Below are 14,439 nucleotides of genomic sequence, written 5' to 3'. Positions count from 1 at the left end.
TTTTCGGTATCTTTTGTTTTGCTTGTTATGTCGTCTATGGTGAATTGATGGTGTTTCACCGCTTTGTGTTACTATCTTGTTGATGTGAGTTTCTTGCCACTCGTTTTGATTGTTGTAACATGATATGTGGTGGTTGTGAATTTGTTGTAATTAAATGGGTAGTTGTTTGAGATCTCTATGTAAATGGAAAAAAGAAAAAGACTTTTTATCATACCCGGTGGTCGGTGGTTGTCTTTGTTATTTTTCGTTGTTTGGTTTTTAACTTGCTGCCTACAATGCCTTATATTTTCTCTTTAATTTTCGTAGATGGCGGATGAAACTAAATTAAGTGTTGCCGATTCAACCGGTAGCATACCTAATACGGATGATACCGATAGCAATGATAACTCACTTGACACCCAGTAACAAAGAAAAGAAAAGAAATGCAATCTAGATCTGTTGTTTGGGGTCATTTTGAGAAGATTGTTGTACGGTGGAATTGATAGAGCGATGTGTAAGTATTGTAAAAAGATCTTGTCTTCTTTACTTAATCGTAAATGGGACAACGGGATTGAGACAACATTTATTGAGGTGCAACGCATATAAGTCCTTATTAAACCTCCCACTCGTAAAAAAGATACATTTTCCATCTAAGGATAAGAATGAGATAGAGGAGCATTGGGAATTTGATCAACAATTAATTAGGAGGGCTTTAGTTGAGATGATAATTATTGATGAACTACCATTTAGCTTTGTAGAAAAGGAAGGCTTCGAGAAGTTTATGAGTCAAGCCCAACCTCTGTTTCAAATTCCTTCCCGTAGAACAATAACAAGGGATTGTTATGAACGTTACAATGAACTGAGGCAAAATTTGAAGAAGTCTTTTAGAAAAGCACATTCAAAAGTTTGCCTTACTACAGACACATGGACATCATTGCAAAAAATTAATTATATGTGTTTGACTGCTCATTTTATTGATAAAGATTGGAAGTTGCATAAAAGAATACTGAATTTTTGCCCTGTCACTAGTCATAAGGGTGAACACATGACATAGACTATTAGTAATTGCCTGCTTCATTGGAAATTGGACAAGGTATTTACTATTATCGTTGATAATGCTTCTTCAAACGATGTTACGAGAGAATTGTCTAAACACAAATATGTGGGGAACTAATATAATGGATGGTAAGCATCTTCGTGAGGTGTATGGCTCACATACTTAATCTAATTGTGCAAAAAGGTTTGAAGGAAATTGATGCTTCTATTAAACATGTTAGGCAAATGGTAAGGTATGTTAGAGGATCTTCGGCAAGAACAAGAAGCTTTAAGAAATGTTGTGAAGTTCAAAAGGTAGGATGTGCTAAAACATTAATTCTAGATGTGCCTACTAGGTGGAATTCCACCTACGCGATGTTGAACAAGGCACAAAATTTTGAGAAGGCATTTGATAGGTTTGATTTTTTTTATGAGAATTTTAAAACTTATCTTGCTACTCATGTTTGTGAAGATGGAAGTGTCGCAGGTACGCTTGAATGTGATGATTGGGTGAATGTAAGGAATGTGATAAAGTTTCTTGAAAGATTTTACGAGCTCACCGTAAGGCTTCAGGTTCACATTATGTTACTTCTAATGTTCATTTTGAGGATATATGTGAGCTTGATGCATATTTGAAAGCGTGTGTAGCAAGTGAAGATCTTAGTTTAAGTGACATGGCTGAGCGGATGAGAGAAAAGTTTAGGAAGTATTGGGGTGATCCTGAAAAGATGAACAAAATGATTTTTATTTCTTCCGTATTGGATCCTAGCAATAAGTTTGTGTATGTTAGATTTGCACTTGAAGAGCTATTTAGGGAGGAAGTTGGAAAGAAAGTAAGCGAAGGAGTGAAAGAAAGCACGATTGAAATCGTAGCGAAGAGCCTGAAATTCGAAGCGGCCCGAAGAAGAAGAGCGAAGACAAATTGGAATCGTGGCAAAGAAGATGTCAAAGAAGGCCCGAAGATAGTTTCGGTAGCAATAGCAACAACGAGTTATCGAATGCTCAAAACCAAGTAACCAAAGCAACAAACAACGTACAAGACAAAAACAAGCAACACAAATAACATAACGATAAAATGAGCAAAACCAAACGACCAAACGGCCAAACAACATAAATGTCCTAAATTTTAGCTCCAAATACAAAACATAAGTTGTAACACTAAGTGTTAAATCCATCGTCTCACATAACAATCATAATTAAGTCCGAAATTCACCAAGTTCAAAACATAAGCTTAAAGTTGAAGGTGAATCCGCCTATCGTCAAGACATCTCTCAATATGCTTCATTAAGCTAGATGTGCCATTTGCTCTATGATAATTAAGTATCGCACCGCATGTTAAGCACCTAGTTTTACGCCCATCTTCATTGTCTTGAACCATCACAAAATGTTCCCAAACTTGTACAAGACATGGTTGAACTTGAAAATAACAAAAAATAAAGCAAAACACAAAACTATGGCCACATAACGATAAAATGTGTATTTTGTACGCTTTTATATGTGACGTGTACAAACATTGTATCTACTCTCTCTTGAGCGCGTAAGATTCCATATAAAAGTGTAAATAATACATAAAAAATAAGTCCGGGGTCAAACCCCCGCAATAAATGTCATCTTCTTCACTAAATTTTGATCCTAATGCACTTTAAATCTCAACCAAACATCACCAAATTTCATAATTCCTCTCGTTTCGTTCTTTTGATATATCACCCACTAAATGAAGCTCATTTTAAACCCTTTAGTTAAATCCATTTGTTCATCACATAACAATCATAATTAAGTCCGAAATTCACCAAGTTCAAAACATAAGCTTAAATCAACCGAATTTGAAGACCCGTGAATCGACGTCCTAATGGAGTTTTTGTTTTACGTTCTACTATCTTAATCATCTGTTTTCTCGATAATGTCACAAATCCTATATAATATCGAAAAAGACCCGTTTGATTTGGTCGTTACATGGAGTTTTTTTGGGTTTGAAATTTTGGAAAAAATACCCAATTGAAGAATAATTAAATCTTTTAAACTGACAATTCTTGAAGTATCGCACACAAAAGGCACGAATGATAATTGAAAGAAAAATTAGCTCTAATAACTTGAAAAAAATTTGGTCACTATAAGTGCGGTTATAATGACCATTTATCTCCTCGTTAAAAAGTGGTCGCTAAATATCAAATTTCCTGTAAGCGCGTGCACAAAATGTTTGGGTGACTTTGTCCATTTGAAAGCATAGATAATACACAAAAAATAAGTCCGGGGGGTCGAGGACCCCGCAGCTCTTTGTGTGTTATGGCAACTTTGGCCATAGTTTAAGTGTGTTTTGAAAACTTTTCCCAAAAATAAATAAAACCAAAAGTTAGAATATAACTTTCAAGATAAAAGAACAAAACTACAAAATAAAGTATTGAACTTACCACTAGTAACAAAGAAGCAAATTGCAATCATACATCAACAATGCAAGGATCTCTTCCACTATTTGCCATGTCTAAAGATAATTTAATCAAATATGTCATACAACATAAAAAAGTATATTATTTTTTCACTAAAACACATAAAAAAATACAAAATCTTACCAAGTTCAAGTTCCTCAAGATGATCCAAACTTTCTTCCACACTAACTTGATTTAGTCTCTTTCCTAAGCCAATCTTGAACACAAATAAGAGATTGCACACATTTAGGAGTCAACGAACTTCTAAACGAATCAAGTACACGACCACCGGTACTAAATGCACATTCGGATGCCACACAAGAAATCGGAATAGCTAACACATCACGAGCCAACTCTGAAAGAACAGGAAATCTAGGAGCATTAACTTTCCACCAACCTAAGATACTAAACTCAACGGCGGTTTCACTTTCATCTATTGGCTCTTGTTCTTCACCAATGTATTTATCCAACTCGGATTTAGCACACCCACTTCCGCATCTTCCTTTTGTTTCTTCAAGTGAAGCTTAGTTTTCAAAGCATTTGATTTCACACTTGAAGAGGACCGGAACTAAGAAGTTGCATCGGATGTATCATGAGATGAAGTAGATACGAAGAGACAATTGATGATGAGATGCTCTTGAATAATTTTTTAGATACTCTCCAAACAAAGATTTCATATAATCGTACACTCCTTCGGATACTTTCTTTCCAACTTCCTCCCCAAATAGCTCTTCAAGTGCAAAGCTAACATACACAAACTAATTGTGAGGATCCAATACGGAAGAAATAAAAATCATTTTGTTCATCTTTTCAGGATCACCCCAATACTTCCTAAACTTTTCTCTCATCCGCTCAGCCATGTCACTCAAACTAAGGTCTTCACTTGCTACACACGCTTTCAAATATGCATCAAGCTCACATATATGCTCAAAATGAACATTAGAAGTAACATAATGTGAACCTGAAGCCTTTACGGTGAGCTCGTAAAATCTTTCAAGAAACTTTATCACATTCCTTACATTCACCCAATCATCACATTCAAGCGTACCTGCGACACTTCCATCTTCACAAACATGAGTAGCAAGATAAGTTTTAAAATTCTCATAAAAAAAATCAAACCTATCAAATGCCTTCTCAAAATTTTGTGTTGTGTTCAACATCGCGTAGGTGGAATTCCACCTAGTAGGCACATCTAGAATTAATGTTTTAGCACATCCCACCTTTTGAACTTCACAACATTTCTTAAAGCTTCTTGTTCTTGCCGAAGATCCTCTAACATACCTTACCATTTGCGTAACACGTTTAACAGAAGCATCAATTTCCTTCAAACCTTCTTGCACAATTAGATTAAGTATGTGAGCCATACACCTCACGTGAAGATGCTTACCATCCATTATATTCGTTCCCCACATATTTAACTCGTTTAGACAATTCTCTAAGCGTAACATCATTTAAAGAAGCATTATCAACAAGAATAGTAAATACCTTGTCCAAGTTCCAATGAAGGCATAATTACTAATAGTCTATGCCATGTGCTCACCCTATGACTAGTGACGGGCAAAAATTCGATATTCTTTTATGCAACTTCCAATCTTTATCAATAAAGTGAGCAGTCAAACACATATAATTAATTTTTTGCAATGATGTCCATGTGTCTGTGGTAAGGCAAACTTTTGAATGTGCTTCTCTAAAAGATTTCTTCAAATTTTGCCTCAGTTCATTGTAACGTTCATAACAATCCCTTGTTATTGTTCTACGGGAAGGAATTTGAAACAGAGATTGGGCTTGACTCATAAACTTCTTGAAGCCTTCCTTTTCTACAAAGCTAAATGGTAGTTCATCAATAATTATCATCTCAACTAAAGCCCTCCTAATTAATTGTTGATCAAATTCCCGGTGCTCATATCTCATTCTTATCCTTAGATGGAAAATGTATCTTTTTCTGAGTGGGAGGTTTAATAAGGACTTATATGCGTTGCACCTCAATAAATGTTGTCTCAATCCCGTTGTCCCATTTACAGTTGCAGCAGCAAGATCTTTTTTACAATACTTACACATCGCTCTATCAATTCCCTGTACAACAATCTTCTCAAAATGACCCCAAACAACAGATCTAGATTGCATTTCTTTTCTTTTCTTTGTTACCTAGGTGTCAAGTGAGTTATCATTGCTATCAGTATCATCTATATTAGGTATGCTACTAGTTGAATCGGCAACACTTAATTTAGTTTTATCCGCCATCTACGAAAATTAAAGAGAAAATATAAGGCATTGTAGGCCAAAGACGTTAAAAACCAAACAACGAAAAATAACGAAGACAACCACCACCACTGTGTATGATAAAAGTCTTTTTTTTTTTCCATATACATAGAGATCTCAAACAACTACCCATTTAATTACAACAAATTCACAACCACCACATATCATGTTACAACAATCAAAACAAGAGCAAGAAACTCACATCAACAAGATAGTAACACAAAGCAGTGAAACACCATAAATTCACCATAGACGACATAACAAGCAAAACAAAAGATACCGAAAATAACCACAAATTCACAAGTAAAAGAGCAAAATAATAACAACCCAATTGACAACAAGCAGAGACTTAAAAGCACGACCAAAATCAGCTTTCTAAGAAATAAGTCTGAACATTTCTAAGAAATATACTAGTGGATAAGTACACTATTTTATTTAAAAACCAAAACACAACAGCCCACACTATGTCTGAACATTTCTAAGAAATATACTAGTGAAAGAACAAATAAAGTCGATTAGGAGAAGTGTGAGAGAGAGAGAATTATTACCGCAAAGTGAGGAATGAGGATTAGGAGAAGTGAGAGAGAGAAATACTTACTCTGTCGCCGCCGGAACTTGGAAGAGAAGACGCCGCCGAAACTTGGAAGAGAAGTCGTCGCCGCTGCTGTGAAATGCAAACTTTGAGCTCTGAAGTTTGAAGCTCTGAGACAAAGGAGAACTGAAATTATGGATACAAGTCTGATGATTGATACAAAAGAGTGAAAGTGGGCTTGGGTAATTACTAATTAGAGATACAAAAGAAAGATTGAAAGAGGGCTTGGGTTCTATTTGTTTTGGGCTTAAATTTAATGGGCATGGGCCTGGACTATTTAATATTTTTGGGCTAATACATAAAATTTCGGTTTAAACCGAAAACCCGAAAAACCGAACCCTAAACTCTGAACACCGAACCGAATCTCGAAATTTTTGAAAATTGAAACCGAACCCGAACCGAAAACCCGAACATCGAAAAACCGAATTAATTCGGTTCGGTCCGATTTTTCGATTTTCGGTATTTATGCCCAGCCCTACCTCGTGGATCCTTTCTTGTGTTTGAACCCATGATTCGTTTCTCTAATTTGAAACTCTAACAATTGTTTGAGCCCCATGAGTCTTTATTGGATTTGAACTTACAAAGGTGTGAACCCCATAAATTATTTAATAGGTTTGAAAGTCTAGCAAATTTTTGAAGTCCATGAACCGTTCATTGGAGTTGTTCAGCTTTGTAGTTGGAAGTATTTTTGTCCAAAAAAATTTCCATGTCAAAGAAGTGGTAAATGTTTTTTTTTTGTTGGTTAAATGTTAGTAATAAAAGTGGTAAATGTTAGTAATAGCTTTTGAAATAACAGTTAATATTTGATGTCAGGCGTTTAAAATGGCTAGTTACCAATTCTTTCCCATAATCAAGTGCGTCTAGCTAAATAAGTTGGGAAAACTAAACTTTCTCTATTCTATTTTTGGGTATTATCATCATTAGTATTAGAAAAGTTAAATAAATTTACTCTGATCACTCAAGCTAAAGCTCAGCTAGCATAAATAGCGGGTCAATCAATGTCAATCCAATGAGTACACAAAGGGAAGTTAGATCATGATACAAAAGAGAAATTAAAAAATTCCAACTTTGTAAGTTTCCTGTGATTTTTTCATACATTTTTATCTTTTAACTATATAATAATAAGGCTTAATGCATATGCAACTCCCTGAACTTGTCCTTTTTTCTATTTTGACACCTCAACTAAAAGATTGTTCTTATTGAACTCTTGAACTCGTCTTTAAGTCTATCTATCAAACACAATCTGACTTACATAGTATTCTATCTTCAATATACCAACATGCTAATATATATTCTAATTTAATTATATCATTTTTTAGCTAAGATTAGCAGTAATTGAGAGGACAAAAAAGAGTAAGCTCTTAATTATCAATAAAGAACAAAATCAACAAACCAACACATCCACGACCAAGTTAATAGGTTTTACCACACTTCAAAATATATTTACCTTTATTACCCCAATTTATTTTTTTGCCTCTAATAAATATTCTAATTTAATTATATCATTTTTAATAGCTAAGATTAATTGAGATGTAAAAATAAAAATAAAAAAAGATAAATTTAGGAGGCTGGTGCCTCAGGACAAGAGGTGAAAGAGGCCATCCATTTGCTGACTCAACTAGTCGCCGCTCAGGCCTAGTGGCAAGATAAGGGTCATGGTGATAGAGCTGTTCACTTCCTATTTGAATAAGTAAAAAATGTTTTAAAAGTAATATTTATATGCAATATTCAATAATAACAAGAGCATATTTAGTGGACGCCAGCACGAGCGCACTAACTATTTAATTCGGTTATAATTAAGTTTTAATTATTTTATGTACTTGATGTAGCAATGTTATCATTATTATTACCCATCGAATTTATTTTTTTTCAGACCTAAAGTGACCTTTCGTTCCATTTAAACACTTTTGGGGTCATTCTATTTCACTTAGACACTTTTTGCATCGTTATCGGAAAAAACTAACACCAAAAGGGCGCCACCTCATTGCACATCCAAAAAAGCCCCAATTTTTAATATCAAAACTCTCACGAATTTACAAATTAGTGAATTTACAATTAAAATGAGTTGGCACAATTTAATTGAGTTGGCACAATTTAAATGAGTCGACACAATTTAATTGACCACTTAATCCAAGAGACGATTGGTGATGTAAAAATAAAAATAAAAAAAGATAAATTTAGGAGGCTGCATATGCATTAAGCCTAATAATAATGATAACATTGCTACATCAAGTACATAAAATAATTAAAACTTAATTATAACCGAATTAAATAGTTAGTGCGCTCGTGCTGGCGTCCACTAAACAAGGAGAAAACGGTCATTTAGTAGCAACAGAGCTTGAATTTCCCTCCCTACTTATTGCCGTTGGGTGCATAACACGAAGCTTGTTTTACAGTGTGCGGCCTTGTTATCTCTCTCTACAATACATTTTTTGACCGTTGGGGTTTTGAGACGAAGCTGCAAAAATGGGTATACTTGGCAGGAAGAGAGCTGCTCCGATGAACATTGACAATGTGGACGACGGCAACACCCAGAAAAACTCCGAGTATGAACAGTTGAGGGAAAAAAGAATCAAAGAAAATCTTGAAAGAATGGAAAAGTTAGGGATTTTTGACATATCACTCAAACTTAAGTCTACTAGGAAACCCACTGTTAGGAAAACCCCTCAGCGTATCTCTCCTTTGCAGCCTTCTTCTGGACCATCTCGTCGCTCTTCTAGGTATACTCCACTATTTTACTCCCAAAGAGTGTATCCATTTCTTTTATACTGATGTGGGCATACCCACTACTTTTTGATAGAATGTTCTATATATTAGAGATAATGGTCAAGAACACACCTGAACTATTTGCTATTTTGCGAGTTTCACGCTCTAACTATCAGATGTTCCCTTTTTCCATCTGGCCATATATGTATTAAAACACACCTCAACTATTAGTTAGGAAAAAATCCTAAACCTTATCTGGTAGGGAAAAACTCTTTAACCTTATCAGGTGGTAAAAGGGAACAACTGGTAGTTGATGTGTGTTTTAATACATAGATGGTGATACTTCAGGTAGGAAAAGAGAACATCTGATAATTGGGGTTTGAAACTAGAAAAAAAGTGGTACTTCGGGTGTGTTTTTGACCATTAACTGTATAAATTACTGTGGAGTGTGTGGTAGGTACACGTCACAGTGTTCGAGTCATGTTGTGAATTAATTTTGGTGTTTAAGTCGAGAAGGGTTGAAAGGGTGCCCTAGTATCCATCAAGTTTGAAGCTTAAAACAGGAATTTTTCCATTGTAAAAAAAAAATGATCTCATTTAATTGACATATTGTCTCAGAGGTGTAATGGTAGACAAGAAAAATGATTTAGATTTAGGGTGTGTTTGGTATGGTGGAAAATGCTCTCTTTGAAAACAAGTAGGTTTCTTACTTGTTTTCTAGTGTTTGGTAACGAAGCAAAAAAGTATTATCCCAAGAGCATTTATATGTAATCTAGCAAAGCAATATGGGGTAGGATAGGTGGGGAGTTGGGGGGGGGGGTGGCGGGGTTGGGGTGGGATGGTCAAGGAGTGGTGAGGAGACAATGAACTTGGTATGTCACTTATGGAACTTGTTTTCCCTACTTCCATTAAGGAAGTCATTTTCCTCATTTTTAAGGAACTTAAGAAAATTGAAAACTATTTTTCCATAAAATGTTTTCCTCCTCTCTGCATTTACTGAATTGAGATCAGTTGTTCTTCTCCGAGGTTTACTGGATGTAAGGGGAGCATATTCAACTATTTGCTCCTATTTTCTTGTTTTCTAGGTTTTCATTTCTGCTCTGCACTTAAATGAAGAAGAAGATGGACATGTTGGAATTCTAATGCCTTATTCTTGTTTGCTTGGGAATTTAGGCTGCAGAATGGGACACCAGTTAGCTATTCAGAGGTGCATCTGTCAAAGATTGATAAATCTTTGGAAGGTGGGCATCATTTGTTGAGGGAGGAAGGGTCAAAGCCAGAGATTTACACAGAAGAACATGAGAAATTGTTGGGTAACACCGATTTGAGCTGGACTTTTTTTGTGGATGGATATGGAAATGATGGGAAGCGAATCTATGATCCGATCAATGGAAAAACTTGTCATCAATGTCGGTAAGGAGATATTTTTGTTATAAATTTGCTTGCTTTAGATAAACTGATTTTCATCAGCCTGGCTGCAGACATTACCTTCAGTAGGGGAACCTAGTAACTTCAGTAAATTCTTGCTTCATGTTGTACCTATAAGCTATCTGTTAGTTACACTGGCCCACATTGCCTTAGTTCACTGGACCTACATCTGATCCCTTGGAAAACACTACATTGAGTTTTACACTTGAAAACGCAAATATCTAACTTTTTACTTGTTTCGGTTAATTCTTTGACGCTGCCAATTCTGCATGATGTCGGAGCTAATTATGTAAACAAGTTGAAATTTCCCGCTAGAAAAATAATAAACAATTAGGGAAAGCAAACTGGGTAAATGAATTGCGTTGTGTAGCTGTCTATTAATTTCCTCAGTTGCTGTCAGTTGCCTACTTGCTAGACACTAAGGTAGTACTTGATATCTTTGCAAACTATAGGTGACATTGGCAAAATAATGAAAAATGAGGAGATAAATATGAATAGACTTGAAATGATCTATGAAATTACCTCAATCAAATTTCTCATTGTCTTAACATTGGAAACTGCGTAAATTTTTATTCTGAGGGGTACATTATTGGATTTATTAGCCTATCTCAATTATTTTATTGAGCCGTGATATTTTCAAATACGCAAGGAGTCAGTACTGCTTTCTCTATTCTGATGAATCAAGTGATGTTTGCAATAAATCCTTTCTTTGAAGGAGGAACAAAATCATGACACGTTTTCGTTCATTTCTCATGTATGTCTTCATTCAGTACAGTTTCCCTGGATGAATATACCAAGTTAACCATGTGGTTCTTCAACTTCTTTCTGCAGACAGAAAACTCTTGGTCAGCGTACTCATTGCAGCAAATGCCAAATGGTTCAAGGACAATTTTGTGGAGATTGCTTGTATATGAGGTAGAATATCATGTATATCAAAATTTAGATATCTTCTAATGTTAACCATTTTTATGCTCTCAATATGCCAAACTTCTCAAATAAACAAAAACGTCTATAACCAATACAATTTCATCGAGTAATGTATTTTATCTATATGTCCATGTTTGTCTTTCTATGCCACTTGATGATGAAACTACTATCTCACTCAATTGGCTGTATATTTGGTCCTGCTGAGCTTTATCAATCTGCTTTGACAATATGCATTTATTGACCTCTCATTTAACCAGTTGTACTGATCTCCCGTCTCCGTGCACCATATATATCTATGTTGTGAAGTTGTATGTGTTCAAGCCAATAAGAATTAGTTAAGAAATTTCTTCCTTAAACACGCAGCTTGGAGTTCTCTAAGACGGAATTACAAGATCAACTTTCACTCTTCGTACTTTTGAATTTCCTTATAATGCAGCTCCTGATGTGCATCTGGATGCAAATATACTACTGTGACCAGCTTTTATTTTAGTCGTGTAATTAGAAAAATTGCAAGATAGATTCTCAAATACTGGTTGGAGGCTTGGAGCATCTCCCTTTATACAAGATCTGCAGATTATAATAAGACCTACAGGATGATGCATATGTAATCTAATTAGAAGAGAACTTCAGAACTTTTTAGTTGTTTTATCATATAGTTCTCTGTATATCTCCATTTACAAGATTTGCAGGACTATGCATCTGTATTTTTTTCATTAGAGGGGGGAACTTCAGAACTTGTTAGTTTGTTTTAGAAATGTTGGTCTGGATAATCCCCCTTTACCCAGCCCAGCGGTGTAGCAGGGTGGAACAAACGGCTTCAAGTCACTTTCTTCTTTCAATTTGAATATCTGCAGCCTCTTGCTCATTGTGTTATTGAATTACGCGATGCAGATATGGAGAACATGTACTTGAAGCGAAAAGGAATCCAGACTGGATTTGTCCACCTTGTCGAGGAATTTGCAACTGCAGCTTGTGCCGGCAAGCAAAAGGTTGGGCACCTACTGGCGCTCTTTATAGGAAGGTAATAGTTATAAGAATTTCATGCTACCAAATAGTTTTCTGTTCTTTCAATCTCTTTATCATGTCGTTTCCTTTTTTCCCTTCTCTTCCATTCTCAAACTCTTGATTGTTCAACTAATCCAGATAGCAAGACTGGGTTATAAGTCTGTTGCACATTATCTTATTCAAACCCATCGAGCTAGTGTCAGTTCTGAGAACAACTCAGCACCAGTGTCTGCAAAAAGATCGCTACCTTTCTCAGATATGGAAAGTACAACGAAAGACGAGGAACTTTGCAAGTATAACAGCGACTCTCAGGGACTGGTTATGACTACTCAAACCGAGGTGAAAACAGTGGAGTATGATCCCAATGAGCAAAATATAGCACTAGAAAGTAGCACAGAGCCCTCACTGAAGCCTGCTTTTGCTGTGGAGTCAAGTGTTGAACCTTTATTACTACTGAAACATGACACTGAAAACAGTGGTACAAATGCTGTGCTCTCATGCAACAAAGTAGGGAACTTCTCAGCAGACAACAAACCAGGAAATGAAAATGCTGAGCTGGTAGGCAGTGCATTGACTTCAAGTGCAGCTGTGCTTGCTGAAGTGAATGATGGCTACAAAGGCGAGTCACAACTTGGTTATGAGTTTGATGTTGGGAAAATGCAATCAAAAGAAGAAAAAGAGGACAGCACTTATGTCTCAGATGACAAAAACTGTGATGGTATGGTCGCGCCAGAAGGAAATACCGAGCTGGTTGGCAGTGCATTGACTTCAAGTGCAGCTGTGCTTACTGACATGAATGATGGCGACAAAGGCGAGTCACAACTTGGTTATGAGTTTGATGCTGGGAAAATGCAATCAAAAGAAGAAAAAGAGGACGGCACTTGTGTCTCATTTGACAAAAACTGTGATGGTATGGTTGCGCCAGAAAAAAATACCGTGCTGGTTGGCAGTGCATTGACTTCAAGTGCAGCTGTGCTTACTGAATTGAATGATGTTTACAAAGGCGAGTCAGAACTTGGTAATGAATTTGATATTGGAAAAATGCAATCAAAAGAAGAAAAGGAGGAAGGCACTTGTGTCTCGGCTGACAAAAACTGTGATGGTATGGTTGCACCACAAGCAAGTTCAAAGTCGAAGAAGAAGCCTTGTCGAGTTGCTGCACAAGTTGTTGATAGCGTAGCTGGAAGACTAAGGCAGAGACGTGGAAGAAGCAATGTGGAGGCATAACAACTTCCTGGATGACAAATGCTGGGATACTCTTTTGCACCTGAAACAGGTTACGGCGTTCAGTGGTAAAGCATATTCATTGTGAACACATTGTGACAGTGAACAATGGTCTAGGTGGCTGGTGGTTTTTGCTAAATGTAATATATAACCCTCTGTAAGGGTTTCTTTTTGCAGAACTTTTTAACTGACTTAACTGAAGTAATGGAACCAATATGAAATCTGCTTTTGAGGTGGATCAAAGTCATAGTACTCTTCTACCAGAACTTTTACAGTTGATAGAAAATTTAAAAGGAGCTTGTAGAAGCACTAAATCGAGGCAATATTTAGTCAGTCTTTTTTCAGTGCTTTACGTGATGACTAAACAACTTTTTATACAATAAATCATAGGAGACAAAACATGAGACTATAATTTGAACTCCAAGTAGTTAGTAGCCCAGCTTAAGTGACCAAGACACAAAAGTTTTTGGCTAAGCCCAGAACGTGGGCTACTCCAGGAACAGGTCCGCTTAACCAAAAGGGCAATTTGCACGATTGTCCTTATTTGGGGTGGCCTTAAGGCAAAATTTTTGTAGAATTCCAGCAGAATAATTAAAAAAAAAAAAATTGTCTTGCAGCTTTTGCCTCAAGACATACTTTAAAGGCAACCTTGCCTTGCGATTTTTTTATATTTTTTTGGATTGAGCGGGAATTCGAACCCAAAACTTTGAGATATTTTCGGTCACTTTTTTAAGCGAATGACAAAAATTAAAGACCAGCGCCTTTGAAGAACAATCCGTGCAAAAAAATGATAACGCAAGGCATATCAACTTATTCATCACTTCCCTCCTCAAGTCTCAAGTAAATTGCCAAATTGGTTTT

At 36.1% G+C, this 14,439-nt stretch overlaps 1 protein-coding gene across 1 annotated transcript; it reads left to right on the top strand.

Annotated features, from left to right (window-relative positions):
* Window positions 1–8,674: 8,674 nt before the first annotated feature.
* LOC132046932 (uncharacterized) lies at window positions 8,675–13,821 on the top strand. Its single transcript, XM_059437776.1, has 5 exons — window positions 8,675–9,008; window positions 10,168–10,407; window positions 11,254–11,337; window positions 12,241–12,370; window positions 12,493–13,821. Exons 1-5 carry the CDS (start codon window positions 8,755–8,757, stop codon window positions 13,579–13,581), a joined length of 1,797 nt encoding a protein of 598 aa, XP_059293759.1. The 5' UTR covers window positions 8,675–8,754; the 3' UTR covers window positions 13,582–13,821.
* Window positions 13,822–14,439: the final 618 nt, after the last annotated feature.

Source organism: Lycium ferocissimum, chromosome 2 (genome assembly GCF_029784015.1).
Source record: "Lycium ferocissimum isolate CSIRO_LF1 chromosome 2, AGI_CSIRO_Lferr_CH_V1, whole genome shotgun sequence".
In the NCBI taxonomy this organism is placed as follows: domain Eukaryota; kingdom Viridiplantae; phylum Streptophyta; class Magnoliopsida; order Solanales; family Solanaceae; genus Lycium; species Lycium ferocissimum.
This window is presented reverse-complemented; position numbering and strand designations above follow the sequence as displayed.

Bases quoted from the DNA above. Each gene is read 5' to 3' on its own strand.
- LOC132046932 (XM_059437776.1), top strand. From the start codon at position 8,755: ATGGGTATACTTGGCAGGAAGAGAGCTGCTCCGATGAACATTGACAAT. The intron at 10,408-11,253 runs GTAAGGAGATAT...TTCTTTCTGCAG, and splicing joins AAAACTTGTCATCAATGTCG to ACAGAAAACTCTTGGTCAGC. The intron at 12,371-12,492 runs GTAATAGTTATA...CAACTAATCCAG, and splicing joins CTGGCGCTCTTTATAGGAAG to ATAGCAAGACTGGGTTATAA.